General features: G+C 50.8%; 1 protein-coding gene across 4 annotated transcripts in view; it reads right to left on the bottom strand.

The window, feature by feature from the left end:
• Nucleotides 1-16,429, bottom strand: part of KIRREL1 (kirre like nephrin family adhesion molecule 1) — a 102,658-nt gene extending 86,229 nt beyond the window's left edge. For 3 of the 4 annotated variants that reach the window (XM_057546974.1, XM_057546981.1, XM_057546986.1), the window contains exon 1: nt 16,109-16,429. In XM_057546974.1, the coding sequence (XP_057402957.1) occupies nt 16,109-16,160 (52 nt within the window). In that variant the 5' untranslated portion in view covers nt 16,161-16,429. The remainder of the gene's footprint in view (nt 1-16,108) is intronic. The other variant, XM_057546988.1, reaches the window with a different exon arrangement.
• Nucleotides 16,430-25,827: the final 9,398 nt, after the last annotated feature.

Here is a 25,827-nt window from a genome sequence, read left to right as displayed (position 1 = left end):
GTCAAGGCTCAACAGCGCATCCCAGAAGGAACACAGGGTAGAAATTTTGTGCCCTCCCTTACTGAGGAAGTCGAACAAAAGGACCCTCTTTCCGTCACCAGCTTTTAAAAAAATTAACTTGTTTTATGTGGTTTCTAAGGGCATGGGCTAGGTGCTTTCATGCGTGGTGGTTAATAACAACAGGAGTAGTGGTAGTAGTAACAGCTACCATTTGTTAAGCACCTGTCATACGCCAGGTTTACGTATACCATCTGCGGTCTTTTCAAGATTCCCATTTACCAATGAAGAAACAGACTCAGGTTATATGACGATTCCAAGGTCTCACAGCTAGTTAACAGCAAAAGTTAGTAGGATCCAATTTATTTCTTTCTCAAGATCAAGCACATTGTTCTAGGGTCATGGAAGAAAATTCAATATAGAGAGGGAAAAAAATGGATGTTCCCTCATTCTCCACCACTTCCTGTGGACCAGCAACCCAGGCCACAGAGACACGATGAAGAACAGTGGTGGGGACGTGAGTACATTCTAGAGCTTTGGGCTCCAGTCCAGCTCTGTGTCTAACCCTCTGGGTAAACTCTCCTGTCTCTCGAGCCTCTCGAATCCATCATCTGGACATCTTCCTCTCTGTTTATTTCGGAGTTGGAAGCCAAAGGAAAGCCCCGAGGTCTGTGGTGATGCCAGGGCTGACGGCCCAGTGGGAACAGTGCTTTCTCTCTGCCTCACTTCTTCTTCCTGAGCCACAGTTTTCCTCATCTCTGAAATGGGGATGCTGAGCATATCGTCAGACCCCTGGCACAGCACCTACAAGGCGCAGGTGTGAGGAAGTGCTAGGCTTTCCCTTCTTCATCCAGTCACATTACTGAGTGGCCATTCCCTCGTCATGGCCATGGGATTCAGCCCCAGGGTGTGTGTCCTGCTCTCCTCAAAAAAGAAGAGTTCCGGGCTTCCCTGGTGGCGCAGTGGTTGAGAATCCGCCTGCCAATGCAGGGGACACGGGTTCGAGACCTGGTCCAGGAAGATCCCACATGCCGCAGAGCAACCAGGCCCGTGAGCCACAACTACTGAGCCTGTGCTCTAGATCCCTCGAGCCACAACTACTGAGCCCGTGTGCCACAACTATTGAGGCCCGTGCACCTACAGCCCGTGCTCTGCAACAAGAGAAGCCACGGTAGTGAGGAGCTCGCGCACGGCAATGAAGAGTAGCCCCTGCTCATCGCAACTAGAGAAAGCCCGCGTGCAGCAACGAAGACCCAACGCAGCCAAAAATAAATAAATAAATAAATAAATAAATAAATAAAGAAGAGTTCCCAGACCAAGACCTGGGTCCTAACTGGATGGTGGTCCTGTCCTTCCTTTCCCTGTCACCATTCTCACCCCAGCTTGCCTCACTTCCCAGCACATGGTCCAATGAACTTCAATTGGGACCATCTCCTGCTCCTCATTAAGCTTTCTGGCCACCAACCTGTGCACATCTCCTGATGTACCCCCCCCACCCCCGGGGAGGCCAAGGGAGCCGGCAAGTGCAGCTCAGGCTGCGCCAGCACTGCTGGACCAGGTGGGGCCTTCCCCAGGGAGCGTGGCCATACTCCCTGCCCACAGGCAGAGCCTCCTTGGGCCTGCTGGGCAGACCAGGGATTCTGGTCCCCGTACCCCCGCTCAGCACTCCTTGTTCCCGCCCCCCCACCCCCACCCCGTGCTGCTGCCTGAAGTCCTTTTCTTCTCCTCCCTTGTTCTCATGTACCCGCTACCTGCTGCCCGCACCTCCCTCCAGCATCTCTCTTCCCACTCTCCCCTTCTCTCCCGCTTCCTCCCTTCCCCCCTCTGCTGCTGGCTTGGAGCAGGAGGTTATGAAAATGAGCTTCTTGCCCAGGAGACTGTAATTATCTGCTAAGTGTGAAAGCCAGAGTGATTAATTAAGAGATAATAAAAAGAAAAGGAGGGCGAGAGGGGGGCCTCACGGCTTTGCTTTGATGATAGAACCTGAGGTGAGCCAAGCAATTAGGGGAATCTTTATCGAGAGTTAGCTATAATCCACAAATTATCAAGCACCAAATGCTCCAAGAGCAGGGCACATTTCACTCCCGCCGAGTGACAGACCGACAGACAGGGAAGGACAGCAGGAGGAAGAGGCCTGGGGATCATCCGGCTGGGGGGCAGGGAGAAGCCCGGCGCAGCGGAGCGTGTGTCTGTGCTGGTGGACAGATTGTCCCGTGCCAGGCCACCGGGCAGCACTTCCAGGACCCCGGGCCATGGCTACCCTTGAAAAAGGGTAGCAACCGCCCCCCGACAAAGACCCGCTGCCCCACAGGCAGGCTCCACGCTGGAGCCAACTCGGAGCACCCCCGCTGTCTCCTCTAGGGGGACCAGAGGGCCGAGCTCCTGTCTACCCCCCACCCCAGACACGTCAGCTCGTCCTCTTCGAGGACTTACATTCCGCCCCGTCCTCCAGGCAGCAGGAGCTGCTTTAACACCATTCCTCTCCCGGCCTGTGCGTGTGGGAGTGTGTCACACGGCCAGTGTGAACATCGCAGGGGCCACGACTTGACAAGGCGACACCACAGCTCTCAGCTCCCGGAGCCTGCAGCCCACACTGCTCTAGCTGGGTAGCCCTCCCCACCCCCGGCTCCCACTATTCTCCCATCCAGCCCTCCAGTAAGAGCTGTCTCTTCTACCTTCTTTTACACTGGGTTCCATTTTCCCCTCTTGCCCCTTCCTGGAAACCTTCCATAACTGATGCTGCAGCTCCAGTACCTCTTTTTCCATCTTCTCCTGTGCTGATGTACAACAGGGTTCAAAATCCTCCCCTTATTTAGATGATCTTTCTGTGTGCGTAGACCCTGAGGAAGACGGGGAACCTATCTATCTCCTCTATTATAATTAGCTATCCGATAGCAGAAACCAAGTCTTCACGCTCAAGTTCAAGCTTAGAGCTAAAAGTTTGCACTGATCTAATACAGTCCAGGGTCCTAGTCCGTACTCCAACAGATTAGTAGATCTCCAAAGGCAGACACCCTACCCTCTCCTCTCTCTGCCCACACTGATGGCACTTGGGATCTACCCTGTCCACCCAGGCACGGTTGAGGACATCCCTGTGTGATTCCAAAAGGAAAACGTTCCTGCTCTGAAGCTAGAACAGGGCCTGTCTGTGGCATAGGCCTACCTCTGCCATCTCCCCTGCAGGCCCCACTTTCCTGCAGGTACCAGGTGTAGCAGCAGATGCCAGGGCCTCTCTCAGCCTGGCCCCCATGGCGGGAGGAAGAGAGGCCCTCAGGCCATCAGCCAGAGACAGCGGCCCAGTGAAGAACACCAGATCTCTCCAGCCTCCAGCTGCTCCGAGCCGCTGTGAAGGAGAAACTGGACAAGTAAGGGCATGGTGACTCAGCCAGGTTCCTGGGAACACTATCCTTCTAGCCCTGACTGGGGACACTAGGAAGAGAGCCTTGGCAGTTTGTTGGAAAGCAGATCTGACCCCTAAAGAGACAACCTGCTCTGCCTCAACTGGGGCCTCAGAGACAGTCTCACTTATGACCTCTCTGGGCTTGCTTCTCTATCACAGGGAACTTTGCCTGGCAGTGAGAGAAAAATGAACCTATTGGGGAAAATGTTATTTTTCCAGACAAAAAGAATACCGGACACTTATTCAGTTACAGTCTCAAGACAGTTGTTGTTGGTTTTTTTTTCATGCAGGAGCAAGAAGGGTTCAGGTTAGACACAAAGAAGAACTTTCTGCTTGCCAGGGATTATTAGATATGAAAGTGAGGAGGCAGAGAGAGCGAATGAAATTCCTTTCTCTTCAGAAAAAGGGCAAACACTGACGTGTCCAGGTTGATTCAAGTTAGTCCCACCTGACTAAAGAGAGAGATCTTGAGAGTCCAAAGATGTTAGGATTCTTCCAGAATCATCTCTCCATCTTCATTCCTGACCCCAGGCTCTATGTTCTAGGAAGCCCAATCTGATTGATCCCACCTCCTTCTTTATTTACTCTGAAACCCCTCAGGATGGATGTGTGCAGTTTGCATATGTCCCCATTTGCACTTGGAGATGGCTGAATGTGCAGTCAGTTTTCTGGGGGAGGGGGGGATAAGGGGAAGTAATGGGAGTTCCTGTTTCCCCTAGTGGACCAGATTCCCTAGATATAAGAACCAAGCTTCCCCCATTGAATCAGAACTCTGAAGGCAGAAGCTCTCTCTTCCCAGGCCTGTGGATCTTCCTCTACAGCCTGAGGCTCTGCACACAGACAGAGAAGGTAGGGAGAGAATGAGTTAGCTCATCATGTTGCCTGAACAACCAGTAGGTCTATGGGAGTGTGAGAAAATGACCTGCCCAGGGATGGTCCTCCATTGCTCCCCCCAAATCATGCCCTCGGTTAGGCCTGTGACCCACCTTCCTTCCCAAACCTCAATTTGCTCCTGCCCAAATTTTCAAGCCAAAGCCAACAAGGTCTAGGCCCTGGCTAGCAGCTCTGCCAAAATGTTTTCCCCCAAAACTCCACCAAATGAGAGCTGGATTGTGAGGACTCTTTTCATTAAAAAAAAAAAAAAAAAATTGAGTGGAAATGACTGGGTCAGGCATGGAGGAGTTTCCACCAACATACTCGCTAGTTGCTTTTCAACTTTGCAGCTGGCAGCTGTTGGCCTGAGTGAAGACTTGGTGGGGTGGAGCAGGGGCGGCTGGGAGCTTGGGAGGTGGCAAGAAGGAGGCTGGGCGGGTCAGGCTTGGGGCCGAAGATGGGCACGCTGGCACCCAATGCCCCCTCTTCTGTCCCACAACCTGCTTTCCTAAAACAAACATATAGACACTCCTGAATCAACGATCCATCCGGGCTCTGTTACACAACTAAGCTGGCTGAAAAGCGAATTCAGGTAAACGAATTCTATTTTCTCTTGCTTCCCATTAGAAAGTTGAAGAGCTATTGCCCTAGAAGAACACATCCTCTCACACTTCAGAATGTGGTCCAAAAAGCAGCAGGATCGGCGTCCCCTGGGAGCTTGGTGCCAATGCATAAACGCCACCTGACCCCAGATCTTCCGCATCAGAATCTGCACTTTTTAACTAGATCCCCAGGTGCTTCATAAGCTTGTTAAAGTTTGAGAATCATTGTTCTAACACACTGAGCTGAAATCTTGTGGAGCGACAAACCTTCTGGTCACGCTTACTGTGCGTTGCCAGATGCTCTCCCAGGGCTTCAAGTAAGAGGTAAGTGGCTGTGGTTGCTATCACTCCATTTAACGCCGAGGAGACTAAGGCTCACGAAGATGAAGAGACCACTGAATCTTCAGAGCCAGGACTCAGACCTAACTCTAAAAGCAGGGTGCTTTCCATTAGGCTTTGCTGCCATCTCAAAAGTCCCACCGCACTGCATTCCAGAAACCATAAATTCAGGGATTACCAACCTCACTGGCACAGTTCACGGAGACTTATCTGTCTTTGCACCATTATTTGTTCTTCACTCATCCTACTGTCTGCTTTCCTCAGATCTGCCTTGTACTATGAGCTATAAAAAGCCGGCACTGTGCAATATGATTTACTGAATACCAGCTGTGTTCCAAATCCCCTTTCTTAACATAGATTCCTTCATTCGGTCCTCACAGCAACCCTCTGAGGTGGGTATTACTGTCTCCATTTTATAGATGAGAAAACTGAGGCTCTAGTGAAATGACTTGGTCTTGATCACACGGGCGGCAGCCCCTCTGGGCAAGTCTGGCTTTCCCATAGGCCCTCTGGTAAGGAGGTCCCAGGGCACTTGAGGGGTTATCCAACTCCAAAGGTGTGTTGAAAGAGACTAGTCTTATGACATGACCCTGGTATGAAACCAAAGGCAACGTGCACAAGCCAAACCCCTTAGATACAGGCTTTACAGGCTCCCCTCTCAATTTTCTGCACAAATGGAGACAGCAGCATTGCAGATAATCCAGAAGTCATTTTAACTTAGCTTTGCCATGCATTAGACTTTTTTTTTTTTTTTTTTTTTTTTTGCCAAGTCAGATTTTCCTTTCTAATTATATTTGGCTCAAATGGACATTAAAATGAATTTGTATTCTCACTTCACCCACGGCCTGGTGAGGGAAGAATTCCCAGATGTGTGCAGGGTGATAGGCACGTCAGTCTAGGATCAAACATCATCTAGGCAGTAGCTGACTTGGGGGTGGAGGCTGGAGAGTTGATAGCGCTGGTAGCAGGAGTATGTGTGTGGGAGAGGTGGGCAAAGAGGGAGAGGACTGCAGGGGCCTCTGGGAGTCCCCCCATCCCATCTCACAGTGAGGTCAAGCTAGTAGATTTCCAGGGAGGTAGGGACTGAGGCATAGAGCAGCATGTCAATTGCTCAGGGTTTGGGATTAAAACCCAGGGGTCCACTGGATGACTAGGGAATCAAGATGAAGAAAACCCCCACTTCTCTCTGGGGCTTCACCCTGCCAGCCTGCCTTCTCCCTGTCCCTTGTCTCTCTCTCTCTCTCTCTCTCTCTGCCCCCATCTGCCCATCTCAGCTTCCTTCCTTTTAATAACCTCCCAGTTAAGAGAGTCGAATGGGAAGAGCAGTTAAAAGCACCTCACGGCTTGACAATGCTGGGTAATGGAGCGAGCAGGGCCCCAGGCTGTTCCTGGGAGAATTCAGGAAGGAGGGGGAAAAAAAAAAGAAAGAAAAGAAAAAAAACTCAGCTAAGCTGATTACAAGGACAAAGTTAATTTAGAAATCAGCTCAGTTGGGTGGGAGCGGGGGTGGGGAAGAGGGAACTGGACACAAGAGGTTGGAGATTTGGGGAAAGGGCGCTTTATATAAACTGCCTTTGTTCCTGGAAATCATAATCCTTGGGAGGGACCTTGCTCACTCCTTCGGATTCCTCAGCTCCTTCCATCCGGAGCAGGGGGCACAATCAGGGATTGTCCAGAGCCGGGATATCTTGAGTGGCGCTGCATTCCAGAGGCTCCAGCGCAGCCCCAGAGCCTCACATCTGTGGCTGTGCCCTCCCCCTGCCAGGCTGCCTCCTCCACTCCCCCCTCTCCAACAGCTAGACTTCAGCATTTTTCACATACCTCTCTCCCAACGTTTATCTTATAGTATTGTCAATATGTGTTTATACATCCTTCTCCTACACCCGCCCCAGAGTGCCTCAAGGACAGGGACCAAATCTCACTTACCTTTGTACCTCAGGTGCCTAGTTGAGTGCCCCGCCCAGCCCAGCCATTAAAAACACACCGGCTTAAAAAAACAAAAAAAAAACAAAAAAAACACACCGGCTTAGTTGGACACAGGCACTCACCACCCTAGCAGGAATCTTCTTCAAAGGTTTCTATTTGAAAAACCAGAGCTGGCTTCCTTGCAGAGGTTTTAAGAATCTCTAGGCTCAACCCCCAAGTGCACACACATCTCTGGCCACTGACCAGAGGAAACGGCCCAGGATTGACCCTGCAGGGACTATATCCGGATTGGCCCTCTGATGGGACCAGGTGGTTCCCCTAGACTCTGGGCAGTGCAGACCCAGCCTAAGGTCCCAGGGAACATGTGACAAACAGCCTAGGTATCCACCAAGCTGCAGGGCTCTCCATTGAACTCTGTCTCCGGGCATCTTTATCATATACCTGAGGATTCACTGAGAAAAAAGATCTTCTCATCATTCCAAAGCCTCCCCAACTCAGGTCACAGATCTGAGACTTCCTAAGGCAGAACTGATTTTCTCTAAGGTTTTCTGCTCACTTCTGCCTGGTCAAACTCTGATCATCTGCCCATTTCACCTTTTTTTTTTTTTTTTTCCAATTGAATGAGCTGCAGATATCTACAGCAGTGGAAGGGGAGTTTACGAGGAGAGGAGGGTTTGGTGAGGAATGAGGTAGGGATCACATGGGTTTTTAACACTTCCTCTGCTTCAAAAACAGAAACCCCTGGCTCCCCACTTCTTACAGGACAGTCTCCGGCCTGGCTTTTCAAGGCCTTCTTGGGTCAGGCCCCAGTCTACTGTTCTGGATCATGTCCATTATTTTGCCCTGACCCAAATCCTCATCTGCCACCAGCCTCAGTGGACCCCGCACATTCCGGTAGCCACACCTTGACTCGGGAAGTTCAGTCGGTCTGGTAATGCTCTCCCTCTTCCTGCCACGGCCACATCCTGTCCATCCTTAGACCCACTTCCTCCATGGAGCCTTTCCTGGCCTCTTCAGCCCACAGCAAACTCCCCAGCTCTGACTGTGCACACTGCTATCCTGACACCAACTACACCCAGCCTGGCATTACCTGGAATCTTTGCATATGTATGTGCATCTTAGCTTCTTGGAGGGAAGGGACCATACAATTTTGTGGGTTTTTTTTTTAATTCCCCATAATGCCTACCAGTATGTTTTATATATAGAAATATACATTTGCTGATTTGAAAAAAAAAATTAATTCTCCCCATTTTATGGAAGAGTAAACTGAGACCTACTGAAGCTGAGTAATTTTTGCACCTAAATCACAAAGTGAGACCCTTAAAGGCATGGACAGTATTTTATTCTTTTTGCAACACTGGTGCCTGGCACATAGTAGAAGCACACAACACATTTCTGTGGGATGAAGGGACTGAGTCCTTACTCTCTTCCCACACATCTTCCAGTGAGGATGGACTCCTCATATTGCTTCAGAAGGGGCGGAGAAGAAAAGCATCAAAGGGCCAGTCTAGAAGAGGAATGTATGATTCCTAATCTGGCCTGGAGTGGGGCAGCCTCCAGGGACTACCCTCCGGGCACAGAGCACTCAGGTCCCTGCTGTCCCTTCCCTGCCTCAAAACCCAGTCCCTGTGGCCTTCTGGGAGATTCTCCCATCACCTTCCCAGAGCCAGAGCTCCAGAGGAATGAAGCAGCAGCAGCATCTCCTGGGAAACTAATGGAATTTGCTAGGGAGTACTAGAGAGTTCCACCCTGGATTTAAGACCCTTAATCCTGAGGAGGCTGGCTGGCTACAAGGCCCATTTATTTCAATATGATCCCAATTTTGTTAAATGGACTCAAGGAGGGCAGAGAGGAATGAGGCTTCAGCTCCCAGAGGCTACAGAGGTTAATAAAATTTGTTGGAGAAATTAAATGTGGAGGGGGAGAAACTGAGAGTTTGGAGAGAGCTGATGGGGGGTGCGGGAGAGTGGGATGGAAAAAGAAAGAAAAATGTGATCTTTGGCAATGTCTGGGAGCTAGAACAGCTTTCATCCTGGGAGCTCAAAGTACTCTATCAGGTTGCATTGTCTGTGAATCAGTAGTGGGAAAGTGTAAGAGCTGGGGTTGCAGGATGGAGAGAGACCAGAGTCACAGAATGAGGAACCCAAGCGTTCTAACTTTCTTAACCTTGTAGTGTGTATATCTTCAGAGCATGCGAGACAAGACAAAAAAGTAGTGCCTTCAAAGACTCTTCAAAGGATGGCTGCCATAACTGGAAGGGGAATGGTACACAGAAACACGGCAGTGTTGCTCTGGTGAATGGAAGGACCAGGGGAAAGCCAGAGATACCTGTCCATAGGTATATGGGGATGAGAAATGGCTGCGTGTGCGAGTGCACAGGAGGCCACGTGGGAATCTATGTGCGTGCATGTGGGCACACACACTGTGCAGTGAGACTTGCATGCAGCAGCAATGTGGAAGAGGTGGATATGCCCATCTTCAGGGGCTTCCTTCTGGGAATCATTCTGGCCCCCCCCACTCCAACTTCCCTGCTTGGGATCTAGTCCTGGCTCTGTCACTTCTTAGATGTATCACGTTGGCCGATCTGCTTAACATCTTTGAGTCTCTCTTTGTCCACCCACAAAAGGGGATAATGACTCCTGCATTTAACAGATTATTGTTGGTATTAAATGAGTTACTAATGCACATAAAACACAAAGCAGGTCCTCCACAGAAGGGAATGGCCTTCTCTCTCACTTGGAATGAACTCATTCTGTTTCCTGACTCCTGAGACAGCCTCTCCTTGATGCTGCATTTCAGCATCAAGGACCAAGGACGTGACAGCCTCTTTCTCCTCCACTGCTGACCACCGCCTCCTCCACCCCCTACACCAGCCCTTTCCAGGTCAAAGCATCCTCCAGGACATGGCCAAGTAAAGTGGTCTGGAGGCCTTGAAAAGAAACCAGGCAGGAGGTGGTAGGTCGGGAAGGGGCACAGATTTCTCAGCCCTGGACACATGGAGAGGAATTTCCCTACCCTTAGCTGGAAACAGTCCCCCAAAATTGGGGTGATGGAGGAGTTTGCCCCCTATCCCTTCCCTCCAGCCCAACCTCCCCCTTAGCAAGTCATTTCAACTCTCTAGGACTCTGTTTTCTCATCTGTTAAATGGAGAAGTAATAAGGACACTGTCTGTATCACAGGACGATCGCAATATCTCTATTAAATGAGATTGTACATGTGAAAAAGTTGCTAAAATTGGAAAGTACTGTACAAGCACAAAGTTAAAAAGACTCTACAGGTGGGAAGAAAGGGGGCTTTACTAACCTCCTTCTCCTGACAGACAAGGAGTTCCCATCCCCACTGAATAAAACAGATGATCATCAGAGCAAGGCAGCAAGATGGATGTGGGCTAGGTGTGATGGGCTGAGCCCTGGGGGAGAAGGCTGAGCAAGGCACCAGAAGGAGCCTGTCCATCACCGTGGGGAAGAGGAGAAGGAAGAAGGCCTCTTCTCCCCTCCAGAGCCCTCTCAACTGAAAGGAGGCACTTGCACAGGTGGCTCTGAGGCGGAGGCAGCCTGGCCTTGTAGTAAGACAAAGAGTTTAAATCTGGGATCTAATACCCGAGGGATGGCCTTAAGCAAGTTAATTAAACTCAGCGTTTGTCTTCTCATCTATAAAATAGGGGTAATGGTAGCTTCACAAGGTCGTTGTTCAAAGGAATAAAGAATGATGAATGTGAACAGCACACAGTAAGGATTCAAAGAGAAGTAATTTTGATGCTTTGGTAGGGAGCACACCTCCTACAGTCACTTTGCCCCACTCTAGGGCAGGCAGGGCTTCCCAAAGCAGATGGGAACACCAGATCCCAGCCTCTGTGTATGCCAGGGACTGCACTGAACTGGAAGCTGACTGTCCTGGTTTTCTCCCCAGGCCCCCACTCAGCACTCCACCCCTTGCCTCGCCACGATTCTCCAGGAGTCAGCCTTGCATGGTACAGGGGTAGTGCCCAAGTTTGCAGCTCATGGACCTGTAACACTGTGTATAATCTTAGAAACAAACACAGGTTGCAAACCTTTAGATTTGCCAAGTAAAGGGCTTTTTTAAAAAGTCATTTATGGGCACCGTCATACCATCAAAGAAAAACCATTCAACACCCAAAAATGTAGAAGGACAGAATCTCAGAATAAAGGATGATTTTTAAAATTTGAGTGAGTTTCCATTTATGAGCATTCATTCCCTTTTCCTCTTAGTTCTCCTTTGGCTCTGGATCAGGAAAGACCCTGTCCTAGCCCAGCATCTGTCCCTGCTGGCATGTGGGATGCCAGGCAAAGGGGAGGGGTGCAGGATTTGAGGTGGGTTGGTTCCTCCAACTACCATCGAGACACCTAACCTGTCTAAACCTCGATTTCTCCTCCATGAAATGGGGATAATTACAGAGCCAATCTCAGGGGGCTGTTGTACAGATTAAATTAGATAATGCATATAAAGTAGTTAGCACAAGGGCTCAATAAATGATCCGTATTATTTCCAGACTCCGAAATGCTGCCATCTCAGGGCTAGTGTTCCTCATCTCTCACGAGAGCTCTAGCTCCTTCTCACTAGAATGCCGACCTCTTCCACTTGGTCCTCTCCTTCTCCAGAGCTTTCCTGAGGTCTCCAACCAGGGGAAGCCTGGTCAGCTTCCCCTTCTGGATCCTCTACAACCCAATTCTCTCCATGAGAGATACAAAGCAGAGGTACTGAAGCCCAGGACCAAAAATCTGGGCAGCTGGAGCAAGAAAACAAAAAGAGAATCATGAGGAGGAGCTGGAAAGGAAAAAAACAACTCAGCTTCCTATGTCCAGCCGCAAAGTCATAACAGAAGCACTTACTGAGCACATCTCTCCGTGCCAGACACTGTTCCATGCACCTTACACAGATTAACATATTTAACTGCCATCGACACCCTATGAAATGTTATTCCTAACCTTACTTTACAGACGAGCAAACTAAGGCACAGAGAAGGCACATACCTTATTCAAGCCAACACAACTACCCAGTGGCCAAAGGGCAGGGGGTTTAGCCAGGGAGCTGGACGGGAGTCTGTGATTTAAGCACTCTTTAATACTGCCTTCTTCCAACATCGTAGAACTCTCATCAAATCAATCAATTGATCAGATATTTAAGGGCACTTACCAAGCGAGTGTGTAGCACTGTGTCAGAAACTGAAAGGCTAAAAGAGAAATTAAGATTTGGTCCCCGAGGATATAAAGAGGGTCTACAAGAGCTTGCATCAGAGCACTCGGTCCGCAAGTCAAGGGGGTGAGAGCCGGGGACAAGGCTGGGCTTCCTCATCCTCACCCCATCGGAGAACCAAAGGCAGAGCAAGACAACCAACCATGCAGCCATGTCAGCCAGCAGAAGGTGGGAGGGCCTAGATGCCTCCTCCTCCTGATCCAGGGTCTTCTGCAGTCCAGAGCTTAGCCAGAGGTAATTCCAGGCACCAAACACTGTGTTCACACCCTCCCTTTGGGTCTGAGCCGAAGTCCAATCAAGAAGGTCAAGGAGGGCTTCCCTGGTGGCGCAGTGGTTAAGAACCTACCTGCCAACGCAGGGGACACGGGTTCGAGCCCTGGTCCGGGAAGATCCTACATGCCGCGGAGCAACTAAGTCCGTGCGCAACAACTACTGAGCCTGCGCTCTAGAGCCCACGAGCCACAACTGCTGAGCCCGCGTGCCACAACTGCTGAAGCCCACACACCTAGAGCCCGTGCTCCGCAACAAGAGAAGCCACCACAAAGAGAAGCCCGCGCATTGCCACCAAGAGTAGCCCCCGCTCGCCGCAACTAGAGAAAGCCCACACGCAGCAACAAAGACCCAACACAGCCAAACATAAATAAATAAAATAAATAAATTTATTAAAAAAAAAAAGAAGAAGAAGGTCAAGGAGAGGGACCTGGTATCCTGATTTCTGCCATGTCGCCCCCTGCCTCTTCCCCAACCTCAAGATCCTGCTTTGGGCTAGAAGGGTGGGACATCTTGGGGGGGGGGGTTGGTTGTGGCACAGGGAGGAGAGAGTCCATTCTCAGCTACTCTTTTTTCCAGACTCTTGTTCTCTGCCAGAATGTAGCTGTACTCGGCAGCTGAATACTGGGAATTTAGGAGGCCCTCTTCCCTTCACTCCTCACCACCCTGCAAAGCAATGGCAGGAATGCCCGGGGGACTCTGGGGGCTGGAGGGACAGATTTTCCCCCCACCTTCACCTCCACCCTCCCCTGGGCAGCTCCCACCCTGGGCCAGCCTGTCATCCCACATTGCTCTGATTAGCTATAATCTTTCTTTTTCAATTTCTCCTCCCTGAGACTGGGGAGCGAGAAAATCTCCCAGAAAATGAATAAATATTTCAATTTTCGGCGCAATCAGTCTGAGGAGCCAGCGCATGATGGAAACAGGGAGAAGGATAATGGTTTTCATTTAGATAAGATACAGAAAATTATTTAGTGAAAAATGAAGATGGATGAAGCCCATTGAAATTCTTTAAAACGTGATTTTTATTTCTCTGCTAGGCTGAACGTCCCTTTCCCCTCTCCTCTCCACTCCCCTCATTTCAACTGTCTTCTCCTCCCACCTTCTCCCCACCTCCCTGCCACCCTCCCTCAAGCCCCTGGCGATCCCCGCCTTGGTTTCCCCTACCACTGCCCCAGTCCCTGCCTACAACTCTTTCTTTCTAAGGATGGAGGCTGAGGAGAGAGGTCCTGCCACCTCCCCCGACCCTGAAGAGCCCCAGATCCCCACTCCTTCCTGCCCTGCCTCCTCCCCAGTCCTTGCTCAGCTTCCCAGGAACACTCAGGAGTGACTTCCTCTCCCCTCCATTCTATCCTCTCCCTTTTATTTCCCTTTGGTAACCCCTCCCCCCATCCCAAATACTTTTGCACACTTTCATCAGGTCTTGCTTTCACCCCCGCTGGAGGATGGGCGATGGGAGCTCAGCTAACCCCTTACCCCTCCCCCCCTTTCCAAAGGGAGAAAGGCACACAACACACTTCCCTCGGACCGTTTCTGTCCCGATTCAATCCACATGCCTCTCCTGTTTGCTAACTGCAGCTTTTGTTCCTTGAAGCTCGTTTGTATCCACGTTGCTGACACATGAGGGCTGCGGGGAAAGGGGCAGACAGAAGCTTGCGCCCAACGCATATCAGTACAGACCCAGCTGACCCCTCCTCCATCACCGTGGGCCCTCCCCCATCTCCCCCTTCTCTAGCAGCCCGGCTGAACAAAGTCAGAACTTAAGTCATCTTCCCAACTTTCTGCCAAGTGGCTGGCTTGGCCTGCCAACCCCAGGGCCAGGCCTCCTTTCCCCCAGCACCACTTCTCACACCATGGATGTGCGCCCTTCCCAAATCCTAAGTGTGTGTGTGGGGGGGGGGGCAGGGGGGCATGGATGCCCTATGGGGAATGATGGATCGACAGACCCGCCCCCAGCCACTCAGCCAGGCTTTGGCTTCGGAGCCAGGGAGGCGCCTGGCCAGGATTGGAGGGGAGGGGTCCAGCATAACACCCCACCCCTAAACACACACCCACCGGGCTGGAAGGGAACTGAGAGCGGGGCAATGCCTGAGGGTGCTCTGTCCAAGCTAACTTCCCCCTTCCCAGATTCCCACCCCCCCCAAAAAAAAGGAGACCACCTCCTCCATTTTGTTGTCTGTACATCTCCATAAGTGTCTGCCTATAGGAATATCTGTTCAAGTTTCTTTGTTCAAGCTGGAGGGTTGGTATCCCTGGAAGGGTTTCAGTGTGTGTGTGTGCGCGTGTTGTGTCCTTGTAAATGCCCGCCTCATATATGTACTGTGTCTGTGAGTTTTGTTATGTTTGGGTGCATGAACGTGCACGCATGTGCCGATATGGGGGAGGAATCTGTCTTCCTCAGATGTGTCAGTGTCTTTGTGTATATGTGTCTGTCTCCGTGTGGGGGATGCTCGCGGGTATGTCTGTCTCAGTAGGTGAACAGTCTGTCTCAGTGTCTATGGCTGGTTTTTGGTGTTTGTATGTCAACATCTGTGTGTCAGCTCCATTTTGAGGAGGGGGGTGGGGGGAGCTTGCTCAGCAGGATTAAATCTTCCTTAGAGTCCGACCCAGGAGACAAGAATCCACTCCCACAGACCCCAGTCGGGGCTGAAGTCTGGGCCCTTGGTTTCTTCAGTTCCCCCGCCGCCCCCCAGCCCAGCCTCCGGATACACTAATATCCTCATCTCTCTCTCAACCTCTCCCTCATCTCCCAGCCTCTCCCCCGCCAGTCCCAAATAAGCCCGGACATCAACACTTTCCTGAGCCCCCGTGGGTGTGAGCCCCGCCCGCAAGTGGCCCATTCCATATCTAGCGGACCCGAAGCTGCCTTTGGAACTCCACTCCCGACCCGGAGCCTCCGCGGGCAGGGGTTCAAGTCCCCACCAGAGGCCCCGAGGCACCGCTCCCTTCCTTTGAAGGGGGCAGCCCCAGGCAGTCTGGAGCCGCCGCTCAGACTCAGCTCTCCGAGGGGCTGGGCTGGAAGGAGGACGGGGATTCCCTTAGCTGCATCTTCCGGAGCCCGGGCCCCCAGCTTTCCGCGCCCCTCCCACCCCCGAATCCGAAATCCCACTCTCTTCCCAGCCTTCCCCCGGCCAGGACCCGGGCGTCCTGACTCCCGGCCTCGGAGGGTGGAGGTAGGTAGGGCTGCCAGATGCTCCGGAAAAGACTTTGAGCGTTCGGATCCCTTTTTCACTCCGACCCCCGGCCTTCGCGGCCCCGATTCACCGGTCTCCCGCGCAGCCGGAGGAAACAACTTGGGCAAATCAACGGAAAACTCCTCCTCGCCACCAGCCCCCGTTACTCCGCGCCCCCTCCCCCAGGGCTCCGCGCCGGGACCCAGCCCCCGCCTCGTGGCGTCCGGACCCCGGGGGCACCGGCCGCGGGCCGCCGAGCCCCCCAGTGTTCCCCGGGCTGCCGGGGGTGGGGGTGGGCGGGGGGCCCCTCTTACCTTGGGAGAAAGTATCGGAGAGAGTGAGGATCCAAACGAGGAGGCTCAGCATGCTGTCCGCCCGCCGTCCGCCCGCCCGCGGCTGGGGCCCGGAGTCGGCGAGGGAGCGAGAGGAGCGGGCTGGGGAGGAGGGGAGCCCAGGAGCCCGCCCCCCGCCCGCCCGCCCGCGCCCGCCCCTGCACACTCACACGCACACGCACACTCACTCACGCGCACAAACTCACTTCCCTTCCCTCCGCTCCTCTTTATTTCTCTTTCCTCCCGGTCCCGTCGCTCGCTCTCTCTCTCTCTCACTCTCTCTCCCTTTCCCTCTTCTCCACCCCTCCTTCCTCCCCCCTCCCGCCCCCCCCCCCCCGCCTTTTACTATTTCTCGCCTCAAGCTTTATCTCTCTGGGTCTCTTTCGATCTCTGCTCTCCCTTTCTTCCCCCTTCTCTTCCTTCCCTCTCTCTCCCTCCTCAGTCCCTCCTCCTGACGTCTACTCTCCCTCCGACGGCGCCTCCCTCCACAGCCCTCCCCCTGCCCCCCCAGTGCGCGCGCACACGCACGCACACACACATACACACACACACACACACACACGCACTCACACCCCTCGCTGGAACTGAGATGGACGGAGCGCCAAGAGAGAAAGCGGTGGAGGGCAAAGGGGGTAACTAACGTGACAGAAGCGGGCGCTGGAGCTGGGACGGCTGGACCCCTGCCCCCCGCACCTCCCTCTCATGTATATATACAGCCCTGGTCCCGGGCTACGGAACTAGGCAGTAGACTGGGGAGGCGGGGCATGGGCTGAGGACAAGCCTTTAGCCCAGGGGATGACTGGTGGGGAAGGGTGTGTGAGTGTTTGGGTGTGTTTGGATGTGTGTAAGCGTGTGTGGGAGAGGAGGGGGTGGGCAGGTAGCTGTTCATGGAATCAAAAAGGATAAAATCCTATTTTTTTTCTTGTTAATTCCACACCCAGAATCTAACCGCTACATCCCCCAAATTGGGAATTCTCAATTGACTGATGAATGCTGGAGGTGAGGAGGGATACACTTCTCTTCCCACCTACAAAACCCAAAGCTGAAGAATTCCAGCTGTTTCCTGGACCGGACCGAGGCCCCTGCCAGGGGGGCCTCACCCAGCACATAGTGACACCAGGCTGTGTTGCAGTCCTCAGCCGGTGGGGGAGAGGCGCAGTTGACTCCTTCCTTTGTTCATCTTGGGCATCTATCTACCCATCCAGAGGTAGTCAACTAGAGGGCTTCCAAAGGCCGAGGAGAGGGCAGCCACAGGAGGATCTCCAAGCACAGAGTTTCAGATCCTTTGAGGTTGAGGGATCTGGGTACTGGGAGGGGAAGGAATTCCTGGAGATTGATGAGGTTCTCCTCGTTCTTAAAGAGCCCAGCTTGACAACCAGCCTCTCTCCCAACCCCTAACCGGATGCTTCTGCTCACGGGATTGGGGGTGCCTCGACCTCTGGGTTCTAGGGAATGAGTTGAGGAGAAATATCAGAAACTGCACAGGAATTGCACAACTTTACAGCGCTGTATTGGTCCAGAGAGGTCTGCACTTCTTTCCTCCCGGATCCTAAGTCTTCGGAGTCCCTAACGACCCGCCAAGATTTCTGGATTTCGGGCCCTGAGCAAAGGCACATGGCTCTTTGGTGCCCTCTGCTGGTGCGAGGCAGTTACAACGCCTCTTTCTTCCACAGATCCTGACACCAGGCTGAAGGGTCCAGACACATCCACATACAGAAGACACAGAAACACAGGCAGAAACACACACAAACTCACATTCAGAAGCACACTATGCATAGACCCAAAGAGTCCTCCATATGTTCAAAAACACATGTGCACAGGCAAACACACAGTTTAAAAATAAAGAGCATACCTAACCCAGAGAAATAGGAATATAATCACAAATACATACAAAGAGCCACACACCAACGTGCAGACACACAAGGGCTTTTCATTTACTCATCCATTAATCTTGCATTCCACAGATATTTCTTCAGTGTCTGCTTATGTTCCAGTCAAAATTCGAGGCCTTGGAGATATAACAATGAAAAAAAAATTTTATTTAACAAAGTTCCTCCTTCAGAGTGTTCCATTCTGCAGAGCAGGAATAGGCAGTAGAAAACTCATAGAATACACCAGGCTGTAGTAAATGCTATGAGAGACAAATAAAGCAGGATACAATGAATAGGGAGTGGAAGGGAAGGAGAAATTGCTACTCTTACTGGGAAAGCTCCTCTGCTAAAGTAACATTTAAGCAGAAACCTGAAGGACCTGAGAGATGCAGATGTTCGGGCATCTGAGGGGAGAATATATCAGGTAGGTGGAAACAGCAAGTACAAGGGCCCTGAGGTAGGGATGTTCGTACAGTATCAGTGAGACAGCCTTTTCCCCTTTTCGTTCTGCATGGACAGGAGGCCCATGGTGATACGATGTAGGAAAATGTTTAGAAGAAAAAGTCCAGAGAAGGGGAAGAGAATATTCTTAGCTTAGTGAGTGCTTCTTGCCCACCTTCCAGCTTCTGCTATTCAGGTTTGATGGTGATTTTCAGTGTGAGGAGGGACTGGGTTATCAAAGCTTTCCCTTCCCCTTGGCCTCTTATCTCACCTAGAAACCCTAGCATCAGAGAAGCCAAATTTCTCCAGATCCTTAACAGCCAAAGCAGTAATCTCACTTCCCTCTCGTGGTCCCTTAACTTCCCTTTCCCCCTCCCTGCCTTTAATCCCCAGTTCCTACCAGCCCTGTTCATAGCAAACACGATTCTCCAGAATCCCCTCCACAAAAGCCAGTCAATATCCCAGATGCCAGAGCTTAAGACCCTAACTCCAGCTAGGGGTCCCCAACACCAGCTGTGTATTAGGATCTCCTGAGGGGCTTTTAAAAATCACCAGTGCCTTGGCCTCACTCCCAAAGATTAATTGTTCTTGGGTGAAGCCCCAAGCATCAGGATTTTAAAACACCTCCCCAGGTAATTCTGATGGGCAGCCAGGGTTGAGAATCACTGAGCTAAGCAAACCCCCTGCTTTCCAGGCATTACCCTCAGCAAGGGCGCACGCCATGAGGTGCCTGCCGTGCCCTCTTCCTTCTACCAGCAGTTCCGCTTATTGCCAATCCTGCTTTGCCCTCCCCTCCCTCTGGGGAGAACCCCAATTAAGCTCTCTTAACTTTCCTCCATTCTCATCTCTCTCAAATGAATGTTCACAATTCTAATTGGATTAACTGAGTCTACTCGAGTTTAATCACATAACTCTCATCAAACTGGGGACATCCTGGGGCTGAGTCCCCAGTATCCGATGGATGCTCCCAGAAGCAAAGTCTGTCTTTTCCATCAGACTAGACATACCTCCCCAGGACAGGATATCTGCCTCCCCATCAAACTTGGGGCTCCTTTGGGGCAAGAGCTATGCATGTCCTCTCAGTCTGGAGCTCCCCGAGGGCAAGGAAGAAGCTGGGTACCCTCTCCCCCTCAGAGAAGCAGCAGACTAGTGGAAAGCAAGGTACGTGAGCACGGAAACCAGCCCAAGGGGATCCTAATCCAGGTTCTGCCCCTTACTTTCTGTGTGACCTTGGGCAGCCTATTTACCTCCCCTCTCTAATCCTTGATTTCTTCATCTGAAAACAGAGATAATAATAGTACTTACTTTATGGGGTGATTGTGAGGATTAAATGGGTCCATATCCATACAGCTCTTAGAACAGCGCTGAGCACCCGGTAAGCTAGCCGGGTCTGGCTGCTGGGTTAGTCCTCATCCCCATGCACAGGGCCCTGCCCAGAGAGAAGTGTGCAGGGCATGGAGGTAGAGGGAGTAATCCCTAAGGAGGCTACTTCACCCTGAAGGAAGGAGAGAAGCAGCCAAAGGTTGTATATGGAGTTAAGAGAAATATTAATAATTTTCTGAGCACAAAAGCAAAGAGATCAAGAGGTCAGGGAATGAGCAGCAAGGCAATTTATGACCACGAGCAGGAGAAGCCACCCTGAGAGATGGAAATGAATTCTTTGTCTCAATGAGGGCTAAGAACAGCAGAACAATTCAATAAATTGTCCTTTTTCCCCCTAGAGGGGGCGGAGGATTGTGTTCCTGCTGCTTACCAGAGACACAAAAGGGAAAGGCCAAGATCCTGATTTTCAGCCTGGAAAATAATCCTGACCATGAAGGAAACCCTGAGTCCCGGAGAGCGAGGAGCTGCCAGAGGTCACCGTGTCCCTCCCCCTGCTGCAGAGACTGCAGCCCAGAGCAGTGAGAGAGGCACCCTTTCTTCTGAAGTCCTCCCAGCAAAGGGGCTTGTCCTCATTACTCCTCCACTTTTGTGTCGTATAGCCCAGGTGGCTGCATAAGTCCTTCCACATGTCAGGCCTTGGGCTTTCCTGCTGCTACAGCAGTCTCTTTTCTCTTGTTCTCCTCTTCCTTAAGATGCCCAGCTTTTGAGATGTATGAGGATCAGAGTAGAGACAGATTCTCTTAATGGCGATGGGGAGAGATTCTAATCTGTACTGTGAGGGGTGGCAGTGGGGGCAGGAAGAAGGGCAGCAGGTCCCTCGGGGGATGGTGGAACAAGGAATCAGGCTCCTTGGATGGGGCTTGGATGTCGGAGGATATCTGAGGGAGCAGTGCCGCTATTGAAGCAAAGGACTAAAGGCCAGACCCCAGAAGGGACTGTCTACTGAGGATGAGTGTCCAAAATATCTGGCGAGAGGTTTGGATAGGCTGAAGCTGCTCCGAGGCAGGGGAGTAGAAAGAATGACCTTGGCAAAGGCAGGCCCCCAGGATGTGTTTACCACGCACCAGCCTTGCCTGTGAGTAACTGTGGTCCATTCCTTCCCATGCATTTCATCCCCCTCTTTCTCACTGCTTCACATCCCAACATGGGGAGACAATTTGTGCTAAATGGACCAGTTACCTCTTATTAGGTTTAATGAGGATTTCATTGCCTCAGCTCACAGGGATTGGAAGATTCCTGCTTCAAATGAGCAGCCCAGTTGAGGAGATCAGCTCAGGGAAAGAGAGGAGAGAGTCAGCACTCAGGGGCCCTGGACAGGGGCAGGGAGGTGGGGAGTGGGTATGGAGGAGGGGAGAGTGCGGAATAGACTTAATTAGGAAAAAATGGAAAGTAATGTCAACTAATGACTCAAACATCAAGCTCCAGAACTAGATGAAGCCTCAGACAACATGAGGTCCATTCCCCCTTGAGATGGTGAAATGATCTGTCACCAAGTAAGTCATAGTCAGAATAAGACTGGCACCAGAACCCAGGCAGGCCTCTTGCCTCTTAGGCCAGGATTCTTGCTAACTCCTACTTTCCCACCCCTGCACCCCAGGCCCATTCCAAGTGCTTTTGTCAGCGAAGGCACCCCTTATGTCCAAACAGCTCTGATCATTATGCAGCTCTGGTCTCCCGTAGGCATCTGAAAATCAGAGACCATAGTGAGCAGATGGTGGGGATGCGAAGGAGAAAGAGAGAGTCTCTCATCTTCCTTTGGCCCTTGGTTTTAGTTCCCTTGGATCCTACTCCCAAGTCCACAGTCTCCTATCTTTAGCATTCCCTAGTGCTTCTTTGAAGACCTAAAACCACCCATCATTAGATCTATTTAGTATCAGGTGTGGCTGTGAGAATTGTGGTTTATGTTTGCATTCAAGCTGGCAGCTAAGATTATGGGCTGAAGTTGTATTAAGGTTATTGAACATCATAGTAGGTTTAAGGGTGAAGTTGAATAAGGTTCACATGAATGGAAATATAGAGTTAGGCTTACTTAACCCTTATTATAAGGGGGGCCATTACCTTAAAGCACAACCCTTAGCAATGTCACTCCAGAAGGGAAGGATTGGGAGTTTGGGATTAGCAGAAACAAACTATTATATATAGAATGGGTAAGCAACAAGGTCCTACTGTACAGCACAGGAAACTATATTCAATATCCTGTAATAAACCATAATGGAAAAGAATATGAAAAAGAGTATATATATATATGTATAACTTTATCACTTTGCTGTACACCAGAATCTAAGAAACTAACACAACATTGTAAATCAACTATATTTCAATTAAAAACAAAAACAGGGCTTCCCTGGTGGCGCAGTGGTTGAGAATCTGCCTACCAATGCAGGGGACACGGGTTCGAGCCCTGGTCCGGGAAGATCCCACATGCCGCGGAGCAACTAGGCCCGTGAGCCACAACTACTGAGCCTGCGCGTCTGGAGCCTGTGCTCCGCAACAAGACAGGCCACGATAGTGAGAGGCCCGCGCACCGCGATGAAGAGTGGCCCCCACTTGCCGCAACTAGAGAAAGCCCTCGCACAGAAACGAAGACCCAACACAGCCAAAAAAAAAAAAAAAAAACAACAACAACAAAAACAAAAACAAACTTACAGGATATAGCCAAAGCTGTGCTTAAAGGGAAAATTAATAGTCTTAAATGATTTAAACTTAAAAACTAATAAAAATTTTAAAACACTCAAAAAAAAAATGTCACTACCGTTCTAGTAACCCCAATGGAGGCTTGCTAAGGATTTGGGTTAAGATTAATTAATTAGTTTGCTCACCCATTCATCCATCTCTTCACCTCACAAACATGCATTGAAAGCTTACTCTATGCCCAGGCACTAGGCTAAGCACTTAGGACACAAAGATGAATAAAACACACCCCCTTGTTCTCCTGGAGTCACAGTCTAGTGGGAAAGATTGACAGACAGTTACAACTGAATTGGGAAGCACAGAGATAGAAACATGCCCATTTCTTTAAGAGTGGAGAACACCAGTTACTGAACCTAGTTTGGAGACATCGAGGAAAGTTTCCTAGAATTGAGTATTGAGAATTAGGATCTTCAAAGTCTGAAATATGGCCTTAAATAAGACAGCTCCCCTCTCTGGGCCTCAGTTTCCTCTAGCTCTAACAGCCCCATGGTATTGTCATCATATGTTTATTTCTGCTAAGGAGGCAGAGGCCGTTCCCTAGAGATGCCTGCTGAGGGGTTCCATCAGGACATATACAGGGGTGTTCTATAAATGCTCCCTGCTTTTTTTTTTTAAATTTATTTTATTTTTATTTATTTTTGGCTGCATTGGGTCTTCGTTGTTGCACGTGGGTTTTTCTCTAGTTGCGGAGAGCGGGAGCTACTCTTGGTTGTGGTGCACGGGCTTCTCAATGCAGTGGCTTCTCTTGTTGTGGAGCACGGGCTCTAGGCACGTGGGCTTCAGTAGTTGTGGCACGCAGGCTCAGTAGTTGTGGCTCATGGACTCTAGAGCGCAGGCTCAGTAGTTGTGGCGCACGGGCTTAGTTGCTCCGTGACACGTGGGATCTTCCTGGACCAGGGCTCGAACCCGTGTCCTCTGCATTGGCAGGCGGATTCTTAACCACTGCACCGCCAGGGAAACCCCTCCCTGTTTAAGAACTGCTTTTATTCCTCCTGAGAGCCAGGGTCAGGGACCAATTTCCTTCCTCCCTGCACATGACATGGTGGGTCTTCCTACATGAGACAGCCATGCTCCAGGCCAGAGTAGTCCTCCCTGCTCCCACTGGCTTCCCAGCTTCTGGGCCAGGGAACAGGCCTAGCAGTGGCTGCCAGGCAGGGTCTGGCTGCTGGTTTCAGTGGCATTTCCTAACTGGACAGATGGAGAATGTTGATTTAATGTCCCTCCAGTGCCTCTATTCCAGCCTCTGAGACACAGGCAGCAACAAGGCACTGGCACCTAGTCCTCTTCTGGCAGGCATGGCAGTTCCCCTCCTCCACCAGCCTTCATCCCTGAGCCTCCAGCTTCCTCCAGCCCCATCCCCAAGTCCTCTCCATGTAATGCCCGAGTCTAGGCTCTGGGACTAGGTCTAGGGTAAAGTAAATGCCAAGGAAAAATTTGCCCCCGATGAAGAAGAACAAAACAGCAGAAACCTGGCTCCTCCTCCGGTGGTCCTTCAAGAGGCTCTACCTGAGAGCAGGATGGTGTTTGCCAGGGGACGGGGAGGGGGAAAGGGGAGGTATTAGTCAAACGGTGCAAAGTTTCAGTTATGCAAGAGGAGTCAATCCAAGAGAGCTACTGCGCAGTTTAGTGCCTGTGGTCAACAATGCTGTGCTCTACTCAAATATTTGCTATGAGAGTAAATCTTATGTCGAAATAAAATAATAATAATAATATAGGGCTTCCCTGGTGGCGCAGTGGTTGAGAGTCTGCCTGCCGATGCAGGGGACACGGGTTCGAGCCCTGGTCTGGGAGGATCCCACATGCCACGGAGCAACTAGGCCCGTGAGCCACAACTACTGAGCCTGCGCGTCTGGAGCCTGTGCTCCGCAACAAGAGAGGCCGCGACAGTGAGAGGCCTGCGCACCGCGATGAAGAGTGGCCCCCGCTTGCCGCAACTGGAGAAAGCCCTCGCACAGAAACAAAGACCCAACACAGCCAAAAATAAATAAATTAAAAAAACAAACAAACAAACAAACTTGGCAGCTTAAAAAAACAACCACCAGCTTATCTCCTCCATAATTCTATAAAAATAATAATGATAATATATAGAAAGAAGCAGAAGGAAACTTTTGGAGGTGATGGGTATGTTTATGGCACAGATATTGGCAATGGTTTCATGGCTGAATACTTACCTCCAAACTCACCAGGTCCTATACATTAAATAGGTGCAGCATTTTGTACATCAATCAATCATCCCTCAATAATGTGATTTAAAAAAAAAAAAGATTGGCACCAGCCTCCATCCTGTTGTTTAAACCAAAGACCTGCTGTACTTGACTGCTCTTTCTTCCTCCCCATTCATCGCTAATCAGTCTCCAGTTCCTGTTGGTGGTTATTAGTTATGTCCATTTCCTTCCGTCTCCACTGCTACCACCTTGGTCCGTATGCTATGGCCTCTCCTGCCTGGACCACCAGCAACAGCCTCTCGGTGTCTGCTCCGTTCTGTTCTCTGCAGTTCTGTGTGTCGGCAGCCCCAGTGGTCTTTCTCAAGCTCAAATGTAACCACCTAATTCCCCTGCTTAAAACTCACTGGTGACTCCGTTGCCCTATGGATCACACTCAGAATCTTCCCGTTAGCTACAAGAGCCTGCCTGCGATGGCTCTGTCTTGCCTTCCAGTCTTCTGCTTCCCACACTCTCTCTTGCCCCTTATACTCCAGCTCTGACAGGCTTCTCCGAGTTTTTGGAACTGGCCACATATCTGTCTTCACTGAGGCCTCCACATGCCCTGTTCCCTTGCCTGCAATGTTCTTTTCCACCCTGGCCCCTACCACCCCCCTCATCCCCTACTCATCCCTTAGACCTCACACTGAATATCAGTTCTCCATGGAAGCCTCTCTAATTCCTCCAAACAGGTTAAATCACCTCGTTATTGCCCTCAAGCACCCTCTGTTTTCACTGGCAGCATTAATCACACTTGTAATTAGGTATTCAGTGTCTGTCTTCCCTGCTGGATTGTAAGCCCTGTATAGGTAAGGACTGCCAGTACTGTTCACTGCTGTCACCATACTGCCTGGCACACAGTAGGCTCTTAGGACTGAGAAAAAGAGAGAGATGTTCCCTATTCTGAATTCTACAAAGAATTTCTTGCAGTAGAGAGGGGACTAGGTTCCCTGTAACAAAGTACAGATCCAGAGGGCTAGCAGTTAGACTCAGGAGGAACTTCTCCACTGAGTAATGGGGAAGTTCCAGATAATCATCCTTGAAGACACCAGAATAAGAGCAGAAATGGCATGTAAGTGCCAAAAAAAAAAAAAAAAAGTCCCAAGGAACAGTG

Source organism: Balaenoptera acutorostrata, chromosome 1, assembly GCF_949987535.1.
Source record: "Balaenoptera acutorostrata chromosome 1, mBalAcu1.1, whole genome shotgun sequence".
NCBI lineage: Eukaryota > Metazoa > Chordata > Mammalia > Artiodactyla > Balaenopteridae > Balaenoptera > Balaenoptera acutorostrata.
Note: the sequence above shows the minus strand (reverse complement) of the source record. Positions and strands in the feature narration are given on the sequence as shown.